Here is a 16,982-nt window from a genome sequence, read left to right on the forward strand (position 1 = left end):
TAGAGAGAGAGAGAGAGAGCGAGAGAGAAAGCGAGAGACCTCTATTTCCGCCACGAACACAACACACAGTAGCAGAAGCTGCAGTGCACTAGTGTACACAAGTGAGTGACCGTGGATTACCGAATTTGCAGGAAAAAGCAGAGATGACGATGGAGTTTAGAATGTGTATTTACCTTGGTGCCTTGCTGCTGCTTCATGTGGGATCTGCTGAACATGGTAAGGCGCCACTTTTTATTTGTTTTCTATTAACTTTGTCAGATTGCAGTGGTGGGATGGAACATTCTGCTACAGTATATAGTCCTGTCATGTGTATGTTTGACCTCGGTCAACTTTCCCGAGTTGCGACTCAAGGGTAAAGAGAAGTTAACCACTGTGTCATGCTCAACAATGAAAATAGAGTAAAACTGCTCACCCTTTTGATGCTGATGACGATAGGGGACAGGAAGGATTTTTTTAAAGTGCAATTTGTGAATTTGACTTGTGAAATTAATTAATTCCATGGCCAAGCTTCTAACTCTGTTTACTGGTACAATATGGACCCCCGCATACTCGCGATTTCACCTGTGTGCAGATTTCCCCCCAATATTTTTTATTTTTTCCGGGGGAGCCAACCTCTGTTTTAATACCTATCAGAGGCCTATTTTTCCCCCCAAGAGTTTTGGGGGGTTAAAATCATATTTATTTGCCAATGCATTTGGCCAGCAGCAGGTTTAGCACATTCCCCTTAAATTTTGGCATGAAACATGAAGCAAAAAAAAAAAAACACCTCACAGCTTGTAAATGAAAACCTTGTAAATTAGGGCGTGCTTGGGTCAAGGTAGTACCACTGTCCATGCTATTAGCGTTAGCATCTGCTTAGTGATCAAATTTGCCTCGAGAAATTCAACTCAGGTTAATTGAAGACTTAAACGTGATTTTTCTAAATATAGTTCTTTGTCTCATGAATGGTAAAGAGGAGCCGAGCTGTCTCACTCCCTACTTTTCTGTCACTAATTTCACACTTTTGTCCTTCACACATTTCCCCATCCTCTTCCTTTTTCAGCACACCTATTACTCACAGCATGTATGTTCACACTTTCCCCTGTCAGTTCTTTAATTCAGAGATTAAAGCTCCCATTTATTGGCTGTCAATGGACAAGGGGAAATACAAAGCAAGGCATAATGACACCTCTAACTAACTTCTTCACACTTAATTGGGCCCCTGCCTGCCGTAGGCTACTGTAGGCGTGCGTAGGCCATGTGTGGACTTTCCGCTGACAGACTTTTGAAGTGGCCTCTTGACTTTGTCATGCTAAGTATTAGCAGATGATAATGATATATAGTAGTAATACAAAAATCCAGCCCGGAAGCACTTCATCAAGTAATTGCAAGACTCGTCAACGCAAGCAGAGATAGCAGTTAATTAACGCTCTCACGTCTCTCACTTTCTGCTATTTTAGTCCAGACGAAAGAAGGAAAGGTTCCTGGATATTATATGATTGTTTCTGCTTTAATGTATTGTACACGTTGCCCATGTAAAAAGAAGAAAGAAAAGACAATAGCAAGGTATACTGTAGCAAGGTAAAAGGCATAAACCTTGGCACACTCACACATTAATTCTAGTTTGGACCAGATAGGAGAAAATGTCCCTGTGTTATTAGGTATAATAAATATACATGAACGTTTTGTGATGACACTTACTGTTATTTGGACAGAAATTCATTCAAAAGTTGTTGTTGTGTTAGCTTCCCCGTGACACAAAAACCTGGCATTTCAACGGAGGTTTGTGGACTTTCTATATCCACTTTACATCCAAAACAGCAAGAAAATGTATTCTTTTGAGTGGCTTTTAACCACCAGACAGAGCCTAGAACTAAACACAAATGGAACTCCGTGGGGTGACCAAAAGGGAGGCCGTGAACCAGAGATGCCCTCACAATCAGACACATTTGTAGAGAGTCAAGCCGAGTCCCACATTATATTCCCTCCCTTTTTTTAAGAGCAGACTCTAAAAGATCCCTGAGACAATCTTAACGATCATTACAGGGTGACATATTGGAGCGGTGGAGAAAATGACAGACTCGAGAGCGTATGAGGTCAGTCAGTTGGCGGTAAACACCTGCAGTATGTGCGATGGGAAAAGGCCATGTTGGGGGATAATACAAAATGCTAACAAGCTATTGACAGTGGGGAAACATAATGGGCGATTTAAAGGACTTTTGAGTTTGACTCACTTGTTAGGGAAAATTGTGGCCATTCCATCTGATATAATGTTTGACAAGAAAGAGCACTGATGGAAGCTATAGACGTCAACGTTAGCTTTTTGTGCTAGCTACGCGGCTGTTGACCAGTCCAGGGTGTACCCTGCCTCTCGCCCCAAAATTAACAGGGATAGACTCCAGCTCCACTGTGACATAATAAAGATAAACCGTAAAGCAAAGGGACGGATGGAACTTGTGTTTAAACATGTATGATGGATAAAAAAGTTCAAATTAAAATAAAACATCGCCTGTACATTTCCTGAATCTAAGCTAAGGTACTAAAGATGGTAGGACAAACTTCTTGCCTTGAGGATTGCAGAAGCAGGTTAAGACATGTCGAGTCTCATGTAGACCGACTCGAACTTGCAGCACATGGGTAACAGTGGTTCTCTGTACTCTATGACCCCACTCTGCACACATACACGGAGCATAAGATACACAAAAACTCAAAAGTCTCAGAGTATCAGAGTCAAATTGCTGCACAAGGCCAGTACTATACTATAGGAACGCACCTCTGTCTATTTACATGCATGTTTATTGGAGGTGGGTAGTAACACGTTACATTTAAAATGAAAATATGACGATCAGGTTAATTTAATCATGGCAGCCAAAATAGTGATCTTGATTCAAATGAATTGTGAAACCCTAATTCTACTGGCTACTTTTATATTACTATCTATTGATTATCGCTTGTATAATCAATTTTAATTTTGGTTTCCCAGATGCTTTCACCAATCCAAAGTAACCACTATGGATTTTTGACTCCATTTGACCAACCCAACTAAGGCATACAGTCAAATGACCGCACATAAAACCCGCGATTCAACACAAAAGCGCATTTCTCAAATTGATTAATTTATGTGATGCACAGCAGAATCTCAAATGTATTAATTTATGTGACGCATAGCAGAAAGTGTGACTCTCAGTCAAAAGAGGGAGAACATCCATGGCCTCACATTTTAATCTGATTACTTTACAGACTATCGAGGGGAAAGTAGCAAAGTCACGCTGCAATTTGTCTGCCTAAAAATGTCCACATTTCAGACTACAACAATTGACTGCTTCAGATATTGATAGTAGCTGTGACTGAGCAATCATATGAAGAATTAAGATTTGTTCTTTTTTTAAATCTCGTATTAATAGTGAATGTGTAACAATACGGAATTTCATAGTAAATGTTGCTGAAAATGTTATACTGCATGCACTGCTGAATTATGTGTGCGTGTATGAGTGATTGTTGAGGTAATGAAAGGCATCGTGCTAATGAGATAGCCAGCGCTAATTATATTACGTTACATGAGCGTTCTGGTTTGCCTCAAAGGGATGTTGAGAAGGGGGAGGAGCAGGAGAACAAAACTTGTTAAACTGATCAAGAGCAATGGAAAGGGGAAACCGCATTCGTTCAATAAGCAAATTAAAGCCTAGAAAGACATGATTAGTTATGTTGTAGTGTAAAATACTGTATGTCTATGATTCAATATTCAAAAATGTTTGCGCAAAGAGAGGGCAAATCCAACCTATAAGAAGGAAAGGGAATTTTAAACAAACCTCGTGAGGAAAGTGTCACATTTTTGACTTTTTGCTCTTTATTAATATTAATATCAAATATAAAGCATATTTTAAAAATCACTGAGTGAGCTGAAATTGCACCCAATTGTCCAAAACATGTGGAAGTTCAAAATGGCACCGTCCAAAATTTCAAAATTATGATTGTCATTATTATATGTGGGAAACAAATTTTTATAGTACACGAGTAAACATTTTTGACTCATTGACTCCCATTATAAATCATAATTATTCCAATTTGAATGTGTTTTTTTAAAAATATATTTATAGTTGTGCTCATAGGACAATATTGCTTTTATTGTCCATAGATGGCATAAAAACAAACAAATACATAAAAACTATATATGTATGGATAGGTCTGATGCCACTGAACATTTTGAGTGGTTGCAAGTAAAAAACAAAATTCAGAAATGACTTAGATATCACACTTCCAATAGTGAACCAAATTTTGGCTCATTTTACTTATGTGTCGTAAAAAAAAATTACGTTACGAGGGACAACCTTGCTTTCATTATTACGTATTATTTCATTAGTCTTCATTATATTTCAGTATGAGCAAAAATTCTTCACACATCTGCCACAAAACAAATAAAATGTTAGGAAAAGTATACTAGAACAGCAAAATTCTATTTGAGGTACAGTATGTGCCGGCTCCCATTTAAGATGTATTTGAATGTGATTGATCATTTCTGAACAGCCACACACTCTGTGAGATGTGCACGTTTGTGCAACCACATCCTCTGTTATTTCTACTTCCTCTCTCCCCTCCCCCCAAAAAACACACACACAAGAAACAACTCAAGGCCACATTAATGGTGGAAGACTTGTTGAAATGATTTCTCTCAAAAACGCTATTTGAACAGGGGAGTGTAGACTTTTTATAGCCATGCATGTCATGTTAAAAGTGATTGATACTAGGGAATAATGTGTGTATTAAAAAATATACTAAATAAGATAGTGATTGTGAACATACATAAAAATAATGGTCAATATAGCTACAAATATCCCCTTGCATTGTTTTTATAAGGGCTTTAAATACTTGCTTGCTGTCTTGCACAACTTTCACTGACTATGCAACTTTTGTGTCCACACATGTAAAACACAACCTTGTAATTCTGATGTTTTTGGATTACGCATGGTCTGCGTTTTAGCAAACCGGTTGCCCACGACATCAAATAACCATTACTCAAGCTTGGCTCTGTTTGCCTCCCATTAGATAATGAGCACACGGCACAACCAGCACCAGAACGCGACCTGGATCTCACCAGCAATTCGCCCATTATTGTTCCAAAGAGCTCCAACTCCACTTCCTCTACTGGCAACAGTACAACGACACATTGGGAAGTCGCCATTGTGACGCCGCAACCAAGCAAATCGAACGGTAAGTGTGCAGATTTAGTGTATGGGCGCCACACACGCACTACGGGAAGTCATTAGCTGGGCTATATTTGCTCATTATCCTGCACTGTCGGGGAAGTTGACACATGGTGATAAGCTGATGAAGTGGCACCAACGTAGGGCATGCAGAGCCAAAGAGGGAATGTATAGTGAAATTGTCGAGTAAGACATGAAAAAAGTCATTTTGCCATTCAAAATTCTATGAACAACACCCTATAATGTCAACATTTTTGCAATTTCTATAAATGTATTAAAAAATTAAATCACATGTAGTAGTACCTCAAGATGCAAGTAGTTACTGTGTCTTACTGAGGACAAACAAAGTGTATAGCCGTATGTCTATTATACTGCCCCCTGATGGCCAGGGCATGCACACCAGAAGAAGCCACACAATTCGCATTGAATTGAGGCAACAAAAAAAAAAAAGTGGCAAAAAGGCTTTAATTCTTGACATTGTACTTAATTGACATTACTGCAGGTTTTTAAAAAGTGCAATATTACCGGGTCTGCGGAAAGAAAAGGGGTTAAATAATGTCAAAGTGAGGAGAGTGAGAAATGATTCAACCGCTATGCCGTGTGAGACTTTTCGCCATGACGTGAGAAAAGTAGCGATGGTAGGAACACACAGGCACAAACACACACATTCCCAGGCACTTGAAGGATATATCAGACGACAGTTTGCTTTCACGACTCTTTGCCGCCTTGCTCTGCAGATAGTGGCGGCCTTCTCTATGTGTTGTTATGCTGCCGTTTTGGACAAATTCACGTCAATTATCCACGAAAACGAGAGCTATTAATTTTCCAGCAGAGCTAACACAATTCTCTTTGTTAGCCACCGTCATGGGGGTAACCGCAGTGACGTCCATCAACCTGACCAGCAACGTGACACCAAAGCCTTCTGTTCCCCCCACGCTCATCTCCCGAGCCCCCAACTCAACATCTGCTCACAACCCTTCAAACAAAACCCACGACAACGCTACTTCACACCAGCCTCTGGTCTCACTTCCTGTCTCCGCTGCGCCATTGGGCCAGACAGATCCAGTGGAAACGCATCCTCCAACGTCCTCCCCCTTGTCTAACACCACGTCTCATAAAACACCCACGACGACTCTGCAATCTCCCACTCCGACGCCCTCCACCACCTCCATCACCTCCACCACCACGAGTCGCTCAACAACCAGCTCCTCCAGAGTGACCTCCACTTCTCGGACATCGACTCTCACGTCACCGCAGAGGACCTCCAGCGAAGCCCCGCCAAGCCTCACCTTCACGCAGGCCAAAGTGCATCCAGACACCCCGTCACAGCTCAACGTAAAGGGCGACAGTAAGTAGGATACAGTACTTACAACTACTTTTAATTTCCAAGTGTAGTATTATTAACTAGGGCCCGACCCTAATTGATTAGTGATGATAAGTAAATATATATAACAGTCATTTCATTAGCCTGTCCATATAATGGTATATGTGTGAGGACTTATTTTCCTTTTTTGTGGGGGTTAGTTCTGTTACTATCGAATATTTTTAGAATCGATTAATCTATTGAATATTCAATTGACGAGTAACCGACTAATCAGATTCATTAAAATTTTGCATTAAAGTGTATTACAAAATAATTTCCCCCCAGATTACTGTTTATTAACCAGTGATTGGTGTTTATTTCATACTTCGTATAGTACTAAAACATTTTTTTTTACCATGTTACCAGTTTGGTCATTGTTTTCCAGAGTGAAAACAGATGTTTGCTTGCAAATGTCTTATTTTGATTAAACACAGAAGATAATCAATCTTCTTTCATGAAGGACTACAGAAATCAGTGAACAATTACTGTTCAAAGAATTTGGACAATTTTAAATCAAAAAATGTCTCCAAACGATTATTAAAATAGTTGTCAATTAATTTGATTATCGATTACTTTTCGAATCATTTTGACAGCTTTAGTGGGGATGGGTGTTTGGATGCCATCATATTTGACTTATGTCTTAAATAAATAATAATACTAAATAAAATTAAAATAGCAAATATCAGGCTATTGTTATGCTGCACTGCCCCCTGCTGTCAACTAACATTGCCATCAAAGTGCCCTGGGTCCACCCAGCTTCTCTCACCAATTCTCAGCTGGGATAGGCACTATACAGTACACCACGTGTCCCAAATGCAAAACAGCCACCGAGTGCTTTCTAAATATGTCCTAGGCTTTTCACTGTTTGGATGATGACAGAGGCTAAACTGGCCGAAGAACAAAAGCAACACTGTTCTTTTGTTTGCTTAGACACAAGCCAGCTCTTTTCTCCTTCTTCTCCACACAAGTACTGTCGGCACCAGGCCGTCCACAGTTGTCCTTCTGTTTGGAAACAGTCATGGGACTCGTGTTCCTTAGCTCTTTATTTGCCTTCTCAATTATTTAGACACCCACAGCGGCGTTCTCTATCCCTGTGGGAGCGTGCCGCCCTATTCATTTTATCTTTCCATCTGCCTGGCAGAAAATGTTCTAGGACATCGGCAAAAAAAAAAAAAACCCTCACATGATTTCTGCTTCTCTGGCGGTGTGGTTGTATTAGTCCGCACTTGGCGCTTTGCCTTTTTCCATGAGCCAGAGAAAGAGGGATGGCTCGCTCCTCTGTGGTTGTTTTTACTTGATGATGTGAAAACCGTTGAGTTGGCAAAACAGTGCTCCATAGCAACGTGCGTCGATAGCAGTGGCAGGCCATGCATTTGGTACCTTGGCCTTTAGTGGGGACTTTTTCGACCTAATCCACCTCTTAAAACATCCACCATCAGGTCAATTGTAGAACAGAAACTAATACAAAAAGGCAACCTAACGCAGTTGTGCAACATACATCAATTGGAGCAGTTCAGAATATGAAAAAAATAAGAAAAAATAATAAGAAGGACATCGCATTCACCAGGATTGATGTGTACATTTACTGCAGATTGCAGACATGTTTAACCAGTTAAAGTTGGTTGTAACTTAACAACCAATCAGAGGACTGAAAAATGTTGACATCATCAAGAGCCAATTCTTAAAAACACAATACAATTAGTGCTAAATTAAATCAATTTGAAAATGAAATGAGAACTACATTAAAAAAATGCACATTGTATAAATAACATGAAATAATAAAATAATACATTTAAAAATAAAATAAATGGCAATTCAATTCAAATTTATTTCACTCTTTAAAATTAAAGAAATGAAAGGGGACAGAAAGAAGCAAAAACTTGTTATATCTGCCCCTGGTCAACACACACACACAGAAAATGAATGACAGCGAGCAGTCAAGACGCTTTCAATGCAACAATTCTATAAAATAATTAAGCATGTCCTTGTGCTATATATATTTTCCTAGTAATTGTGCTTGTATACATTTTTTTTTTTAAATACAGATAGACTGAGAAGATTTTGTTTTACAATCGAAATTGTTCCACAAACTGACACCTTGAGTTGAAATGCATTGTTCTTTTTGTTTTGTTTTATATTTAGGTTTGGGAAAAATTATCTTAAATTGTAATCACTTTTTCTTTCTTTTTTGATTTGTATATCAAGTGATAACATGGTTCATGATGGGCTGTATACATGATTTTAAGGTGGTTAAACTCCATCAATTCATTCAATTTAAAAGTAACGGATTAGTGTGGTCTCTGTATCCACAATCGAAAACGACACGAATAGCGCGTTTCTGATGGGTTCGGTATAGGTTTTGTGATTTTAGTGATTTAGGTTTAAATATAATTAAGGGGATCATATTTTAAATTAAAATAAGTTAATTTTAATTTGAGTCAAAATTAGATGTATATAATTAAATGTTCAAAACTAAAGCAAAGAAAAAAGGTGTAAGTTAGATATTAAAGTGTATAACTACTATGTACTTGAAAATATTGCATATTTATATGAAAAAGGTTTATTTTAAATCATTTAAATTAAAATGACTACATTAGAAATTAAATCAAATTTAAATTTAAAAATGATCACAATTTAACTTTAATTATGTCCGTAGTATACTGTACACTTTTGTGTACCTTTTTACAAGGTGAAAAGCTGTGACGCGTCCCTCATGCTTTGTGGTCCCACTCCAGCCGTCATGGTCCATGACTCCCCGACGCTGGATCCCCTGCTGGCTGGCTTGGTGTCGGCCTTCATCATCAGTGCCGCCGTCATCACCCTGCTCCTCTTCCTCAAACTGCGACGACGAGACAACAGGCCAGAGTTCCGCAGGCTACAAGACTTGCCCATGGTGAGGAAGAATGATTTTCAAAAATCAAGTCCCACGCCATCGAATTTGAAAATATGTTTTCATTTTGAAAGCCAAAAACCTGAAACATTAATATTTCCAGGTGCCAGTATCTCAAAATAGAGGAATTTTAAAAATTTAAGTCCCAACACCATCAAATTTGGGAAAGCATTTTACTTTAAAAGGCAAACATCAGAAATTAAAATTACAAAGTTACTAAATTAAAATACAAATGCTATAAGATGTGGAAAATCCTTTTTATTTTGAAAGGCAAGCCCCAGAAATGTAAATATTTCCATTTACCAGCATTTTAAAATAAAATTATTTGCAAAATAAAAGTCCCAACAACGTTGGATTCGGAAAATTGTTTTATTTTAGGCAAGCACTAAAAACAAAACAAAAATTAAGTATTTAGAATCAGAGTAACCTTTACAAACACATTGGCTCGTTTTGCTTTGAGGGGCCGTCCACACCTAATGCAAGTGAGTGACGGTTAACCCTGCCTGCCCTACATACTGCTGGGCAAATGCAAAAGACTTTAGTTGCCATGACAACATGGGACAGCCTGCGCTTTGGACTTGAGCGGATTCAGAGACCCAACTATTTATAACAGGCCATTAAAAAGTCAATTTCCCATTACGTCTCCTTTTATATCAACTGGCTTTGGTGTGTTTCTCTTCTTTAGGACGACATGATGGAGGAGACGCCATTGTCCATGTACAGCTACTGATGTGGATGCACAAACAATGACTCCCCAAAAGCCTCCTTTCTTCAAGGGTAATATTTGCCATGATTCAACCACCCGGTCTGTCTTCTTGTGACTCCTGATCCTGAGGAATCCAGGTTTTGTGTGACCACATACAGTTAATGTATGTGGGTAGCTACAATTTTATCCAGGTCTGATGCATAATATTGATGCCACCTATGTCAGGTTCTGCAGCAACTGTCAATTTTGATTTAGTCAATTCTGGTCTTGGTATGCACAAAATGCACCCATTTATCATTTCTGCATTTACTGTATTTCCTCCAATAGTGGCCTAGCTAAAATAAAAATAAGCCTCTCATTGGATAAAAGACTGTGTAAGTTTAATTTTCGCAGTTCACAAATGGACATTAAACAATTGAACTCTGTCGCTAATTAACCTTTACAAATCCACCCATCTGCAGTGAAGAAATTAAACATCACAGGCCACTATTTTGAGAAAATACAGTAATCTTATCATTGAAGTCTTTTTGGATCAAAGGCGGAAGAGAAGAACATAACAAACGGCCTGATTATACTTTTAATGAGGTTGCACTTTATTTTCATTTTGTATGTTTGTTTCTGAGTAAAGTTGTTTGTGCAGGCGCGTTTTAGCTTTATGTGCGTTTTCAAGTGTGTGTTTTTTAAATTCGTGTGTTCATGGGTTATTTAATGCATACACGAGTTGGCCACAACATTAGGTGCATCTGTGCAAGCAATACAAGAGCTTCATGGCACATTCTACCCTTCACAAAGGTATGAAGCTCCCATTTGATTGAGTGGGTGTACCTAATGAAGTGTTCTGTCAGCGTGTATTCAAATACAGTATTGTTAATGATGCTTTTTTTCCCTTTTGCAGTCCAGTTGAGAGTGCCTTTTAAACATTTATATTCATGTTATTTCCACATGTGACTGAAGCAGTGGCCTTTATGAAATGTTCATACTGTAAATACTATTGTTGTTGAGTGCGTAGATTAATTTATAAAAAGTCAAATAAGATGCATTCCCCCCTTTGAGATGAATTAATGTGGAAATCCACCTTTTAAAATGATGCACTTGTGTTTATCTATTGAGGTGTCAATGCATCATTGTTGCATTGTGAGGCTTTGCTGGTCAATGTGGATTATGGATTATTATTATTACTATTAAAAGGTATTTGAAATGTATCTCTGTTTTCTTTCTATTGTCAGCGCTGACAAATCAGGTATTTTTGTACATGTGCCACATAGTGCTGCCTCCATATGTGAAAATATTTTTAATCTCTTTAAGGGTGCTTGCTTGCTTTTTTCCACACTCTGGGCTCTACCTCTGCAAGTAGAAGGGCGCAAGTAGCTGCAGTGCACACTTTCTGGCAAGAGCCAGCCCGCTGATGCATATACTTGCCAAAAGTTGACAGGAGACAGCCCACTTTTATTTAATATTAGTCTTAGACTTGTCGATGAGTTCCAACTTGCTATTACAATCATCCACTGTTAGGCATACACTTCCTGGCGAGATGACGAGAGACAGCCCACCGAGGGGTGCAGAATAGGGGACAGCCAAACGCCATCCAGAGCGCATATGTTCGCCGGTGAGGTCTGGCCCAGTGTGACACTTGCCGGTAAGATCCGAGCCGCTCTTAACTCATTCACTCCCAGCCATTTTCACTGAAGCAACCCCCTTTGCTCCCAGCTGTTTTACTGGATTTTGACTGATTTTACAAGGTCCACAGAATATTCTGTTCCATTGCTATAAAAACATGGAACCTACCAAAAGAAAAATTAGAGTCTCTTCTTTCATCAGGACTTTTTTTTTTTATATTTGTATTTGTTTCCGTTTTGCAGCAATTAGCATCAGAATATAGCTTAAGTAAAGCTGAAGTTTAATCAATATTCACATTCCTGGTGAAAACACTGACAAAAACAGCTTGCTGCAACATGGCTCTGGCTGATCTCGTATACTCTGCTGCCACCTGCTGCCCGTTTTATTAAATTACTACAATTGCTTTAAGCAACCTCTTCATTTCAGAAGCTGTATCAAAGCCATCTGTATTCTCTAGCATAAAAAGAACACATATTTATACGTTTTGGGGTTTGAATGAGTTAAGCATACACTTGCTGGCGAGATGAAGAGAACTAGCCAGCCAACCAATGTGGAATAGGAGCAACCAAACGGCAAGCAGGATGTGCGGACTTACCAGTGAGATCCAGCCGACTGTTACATTTGCCAGTAAGATCCAAGCCGCTCTTAAGCATACACTTGCCGGCGAGATGAAGAGAATTAGCCTGCCAAGCTATTCTCAAGAGGGGACGGCCAGAACGCGCACTCGCTGTTTGACTGTTCTACAGGCGTTCAATAAATGGCTGAAACGTGCGCCTGGAGCGGGGCTCTCCTTTCCCACATGCCAGGGCATTATAGTAAATATTGTAAAAATCCATAAAAAAAAATAGCATGGTATAGTGGAAATGCATGAACCACGATATAGCGGGGGAATTCTGTTAAGCAGCCCGGAAACCACAAACACCTTTTCCCCCCCGATTGACATCCCAAAACTGTTCCTTGTGCATTCCAATCACTGACCTCAGAGGTCCGTCAGACTCAGGTCAGATCCTAACTCTGGGTTCAAGTCATCGTCGTCATCCAGGAAGTCTTCGTTGTCGAATTCTTCCTCGTCTAAGAAGTCAGTCTTTACTCTGGATGGAAGACTTCGATGCTCAAGAGCTGGCAGAGGAGCAAAGGTGAGGTCAATCTTTGCTGTACTTGGGATTACCATGGAAAACAAAAGACTAATTTGCCATAAACACTATTGCACTTTTGTTGTGTTGTGTGTGTACAAACAATGAGCCTAAATGACTCTGGAAACATTTGAAGTCTTCTCTCAGATCTTGTGTTACAGTAAGCCCATACGTACAGTTTCACAAAATTACAATAACTCTGTAAATAATGAACAACACTGTGCCGCTCTACTCTTAATGCTTCTTTTTAACTTGGCGGATATTATTCTACATTAATGGAGGTCCAAGCTCGGTGCAATTGTATCCACTAACAGTAAGATTCCATCCATCCATTTTCTATAACTGCTTACCCTGTCCAGGGAAGTGGTGAGCTGGCGCTTATCCCAGCTGACTAAAATTGAGGAGGACTAGAAATGGCATTATAGTTTAAGTGTTGTAATGCCACCTAGAAATTTGCTTGACTCACGCAGATCATCCGGCAGTGAGAGATCTGAGCTGATCTCCGCCAGGCTCAATGTCGGGCTGAAGTCCTCCGAGTCCAAGTCCTGCCCGGCCTCTTCAACTTTGAGCCTTCCGCCAAGTCTAGGCGAGCCATCTGGCACAACTGAGTAGAAAACAAAGCATGGTCAACACACAAAACCAAATATGCAAAGGATGTCTTGCGCGGGATTTACACTGCATGGAATCAGGCCTCTTTCAAATGTGGATAAAAATATCTCTATTGGGTATTTAATAATGCTGATGAGATAGCTCATCTATCATATCAAATTGATTCGCTAGATCTGGTGAGATATTAGTTTAATATTGGGAACTTGGATCAGCAAAGGAAATCAAGTCTTACTTGCTGGTAGCGCGGCTGGGCGCTGACGCAGACGCATGACCTCGCCCTCTAGTTCTGACACAGTGGCGCTGTTGTGAGATCGAAAATTGCACACCGGAGAATCAGACAGCAAACATCCAGGACGTGCAAAAGTAGACACGCATACCTGATGTGGCGGACCTCCTTTTGCGCATAATCAAAGGCGCTTTTGGCCAGATCTGTGCTGAGAGATTTGTAGCGGTCCGTCAGCTCCTGAAGCATCTGCTTGAAAGAAAAATGACAACATGGTACTGAGATAAGATGTTTCACTCTACATATTTCCCATTTCGCAACTCAAGCACAATTAGTTCTGCTGACTTTTGTAAAACAATTCTTTCAAGTGAAATCATATGAAGTGAAGTTACTTTTACTTTTATTAACACTAAGTGCAGCCAGCAGATTCCATTACTGGTTCTAGCTTTATCATTACACATTTCCATGTGTATACTTTATATACAAAGATCCTTTAGATACTCACTGAGATAAAATCTCACACAAATTTGTGATGTCACGCATAATGGTTTGAAGTTGAATTGAACTTTTACGGCATATTTATCCAGAAAATTTCAATTGGATCAAAAAAGTTTCTATTTTAGAAGCTCTTTTTCATTTTTCAGTATTTGTGGAATAGCAAAAAAATAGTGAATAGTTGAAGCACCCCCAATTTTTTTTTAGAATTTCCTTAAATATAGCATGAATCACAGTTTTCTGTTAAAGATGATAAGGCTGATATTTAAGGACCTTTTACGATTTTGAGGCGGCCTATGGCCCTGTATCCCACTACAATAGATCTGCCCCTGCACCGAGAAGCAGCTGAATCATAGTTCCACATTCAGAAGCAATAATCTATAATAAGATGACAATCTTTATAGCAGTGTTTACTTAAGGATCATGAATGTTTTATGTTCACATAAAAAAAATCTGGTCTGATCTTTGGAAACCACTATTGTAAACCATAATTTAAAAACACGTGTTAAAAAGTACACCAACACTGCAGATGAACAAACAAAATGGATGCACCTCACTGCAATGTTGGCACTGTCGCCGACTCTCTCTGGCCTCTTTCTCCTGAAGCATCATCGCCTCCTCTTGCCTCCCTTGTCCCGCAGCACAAATAAAAAAATTAATTAAAAAAACATTTTAAAAAAGGTTATGGAGAGATGATGATGATGTTTTGAGCAAGACCGTGCCTGTCCCTTTGCTTTGAATGCCAACAATGGAGCTTAGGACTTGTACAGTCCTGCAGATTGAGTGTGACTTACTTAGTCGCATTTTCAGCTGGTCTACCTCTTTGCAAAGGTGTTCCAGCTCCGCTTGGCACACCTTGGAACTCCAGCTGTGAATTGAGGGGAAAATGTAAGATATCTGACAAACTCTTGGGGTGAAGACTTTTTTAGTGCACCTCTCCGTAGGGAAGGCGACTGCTCCAGCGTTGTTCACAGCTCCCGGAATGTCTTCTTTTTCACTTCTTCTTATTCTAAGGTCTTCACGCAACCTGTCAACCTCCGCTGGAAGACACAGTGTTGTTATGTATTGATTATTTGTGCTCCTTACAAAGCTCATATCCAATCGTGAGTTTGCGTTACCTTGCAGCATCTGAATGTGAAATTCCTGACACTGTTTCTCTCGTTCCATGTTACCGAGTTTCTTGATGAGAGACTCAATCGCCTTAGGAAAAAAAAGACATCAGTGGGAAGGAAATGTGGATTTTTTTTTCACCTTTGAAATATTTTGTTCGTTTAATTTGGTACAAGCAAAAAGTTTCTGGAAATATTGCCTCAAAACGCTAAATTCAAATCATCGTCATATACTTGACATCTCAAAATTATTTTATGTGGCTCACTATAGCAAATACATTGGTGAATTTTAATTAATTCTGTTTGAACCACGTTGGATCCCATCAGGCAATGCAGGTGAAGAGCCTGGCAAGTGTATTCCATCTCACACAATCACCTGGTTCTGTGTCTGGAGCTGAGATTGGATGGAGGCCACATCTGACCACTGCACACCGGGACTGGCAGGAAGAAGCTGCTGTACACTTGATGGACCGCCAACGACATGGTTGTTAAGATCTGAATCATGAAACTCCTCCCTGAATAGAAATAACTCTGAAGAGAAAAAGACATATAGCTTGAAAGGTCACCGCCAATAAAGACTGCACTCTGTTACACAGGGATTTTCTCCCCGTTTTGTTTTTACACATGTACAGGAAGTTCCACCCACCATCTTCCCTTTTGCTGGAGTTCCCCAGTGAGGATAGTCTCCCCTTGAAGACACATAGAAAATCATAATATTATTATATTTGTAGTAAATAATTTTTTTTAAATTGGACCAATTAAATTAAATTTGACATACAGTGAGTTGGGAATCACTGACTTACAGGACAAAACATATTCACCTTACCTTTATGTGTGCACCCAAAGTCTTAAAATAACCAACAATGCATAATGAAGGAAAGAAACAAACAACATAATTGATTCAGAAATGTGACCATAGAATGTACTCACCCTCATGTTGGCCACGCTGTCGTCAGCTGCAGATAGGATGGAGCTCACTTGGCGGTCCCAGCTCATCTTGCAGTTGATCTGCAAGGAAATAAAGAAAGCATAACTTTAATCATCAGTGTTTAAACAAGCAGGCTGACAACAAGTAACTTTACACTTCTGTACCGAGGTAACAGCCTAGTTAACAGCTTTGACATTTGCTGGGAGATTCAATTACAACAGCACTCTTACTCAGGGGTAGGTAGGATTTTTATACTGATAAACACAAACCTGAGCACGAAATACGGCAGATTAATGCGAATTAATTGATATTTTGTCCCAAAGTTAAATGTAACAAAATGCCGGCTAATTATTTGAGTTAGCAGACAGTGCTATAGTACAGTAATAACTTTGTCGGCATAACGGCATTACATGCAAATGCACAAGACGGTCATATATAATCCCATATATGACTAAAACAACTAATATTTAATGACAAAAAAGTGTAAATATTACTCCTAGCTCGGCGAGCCACTTTTAAATCAAGGAGCCGAGAATTGTGCGTGATAACGTCACGGTAAGACTCAAGGATATCTGGGAATTGTAGTTTTCGTTGGTATAGATTTTGCCTTTTAATATGAGAAAAGCCGCAGCAAAATCGTTTAATTAATCTTGAGTTGAATATATTGTGTTTTTCATGTGTATTATTTTGAACAGTGATTATCTTCCGTGGAACGTCTTTCGTATTCGC

At 39.4% G+C, this 16,982-nt stretch overlaps 2 protein-coding genes across 4 annotated transcripts; one reads left to right on the forward strand and one right to left on the reverse strand.

Annotated features, from left to right (window-relative positions):
- Positions 1-11,341, forward strand: LOC147166105 (uncharacterized). The gene is made up of 5 exons (XM_086089117.1): positions 1-216; positions 5,023-5,187; positions 6,037-6,528; positions 9,279-9,436; positions 10,119-11,341. The coding sequence occupies exons 1-5, from the start codon at positions 144-146 to the stop codon at positions 10,161-10,163; spliced, it is 933 nt and encodes a 310-aa protein (XP_085945243.1). The 5' UTR covers positions 1-143; the 3' UTR covers positions 10,164-11,341.
- Positions 7,527-16,808, reverse strand: LOC147166106 (uncharacterized). Of its 3 annotated transcripts, XM_086089114.1 has the most exons (14): positions 16,523-16,735; positions 16,418-16,440; positions 16,256-16,333; positions 15,972-16,014; positions 15,702-15,856; positions 15,335-15,416; positions 15,151-15,256; positions 15,011-15,084; positions 14,769-14,845; positions 13,876-13,970; positions 13,731-13,798; positions 13,356-13,493; positions 12,735-12,875; positions 7,527-9,382 (listed from the first exon to the last, which is right to left on the reverse strand). In XM_086089114.1, the coding sequence occupies exons 3-13, from the start codon at positions 16,319-16,321 to the stop codon at positions 12,736-12,738; spliced, it is 1,044 nt and encodes a 347-aa protein (XP_085945240.1). In that variant the 5' UTR covers positions 16,322-16,333; positions 16,418-16,440; positions 16,523-16,735; the 3' UTR covers positions 7,527-9,382; position 12,735. The 3 variants fall into 3 exon arrangements, with proteins under 3 accessions (XP_085945240.1, XP_085945238.1, XP_085945237.1); XM_086089112.1 differs by lacking the exon at positions 16,418-16,440; XM_086089111.1 differs by lacking the exons at positions 16,418-16,440; positions 16,523-16,735 and adding an exon at positions 16,748-16,808 and having other exon boundaries at positions 7,528-9,382.
- Between the last annotated feature and the right edge of the window lie 174 nt (positions 16,809-16,982).

Source organism: Leptonotus elevatus, chromosome 11, assembly GCF_054856555.1.
Source record: "Leptonotus elevatus isolate MCC_2025b chromosome 11, RoL_Lele_1.0, whole genome shotgun sequence".
In the NCBI taxonomy this organism is placed as follows: domain Eukaryota; kingdom Metazoa; phylum Chordata; class Actinopteri; order Syngnathiformes; family Syngnathidae; genus Leptonotus; species Leptonotus elevatus.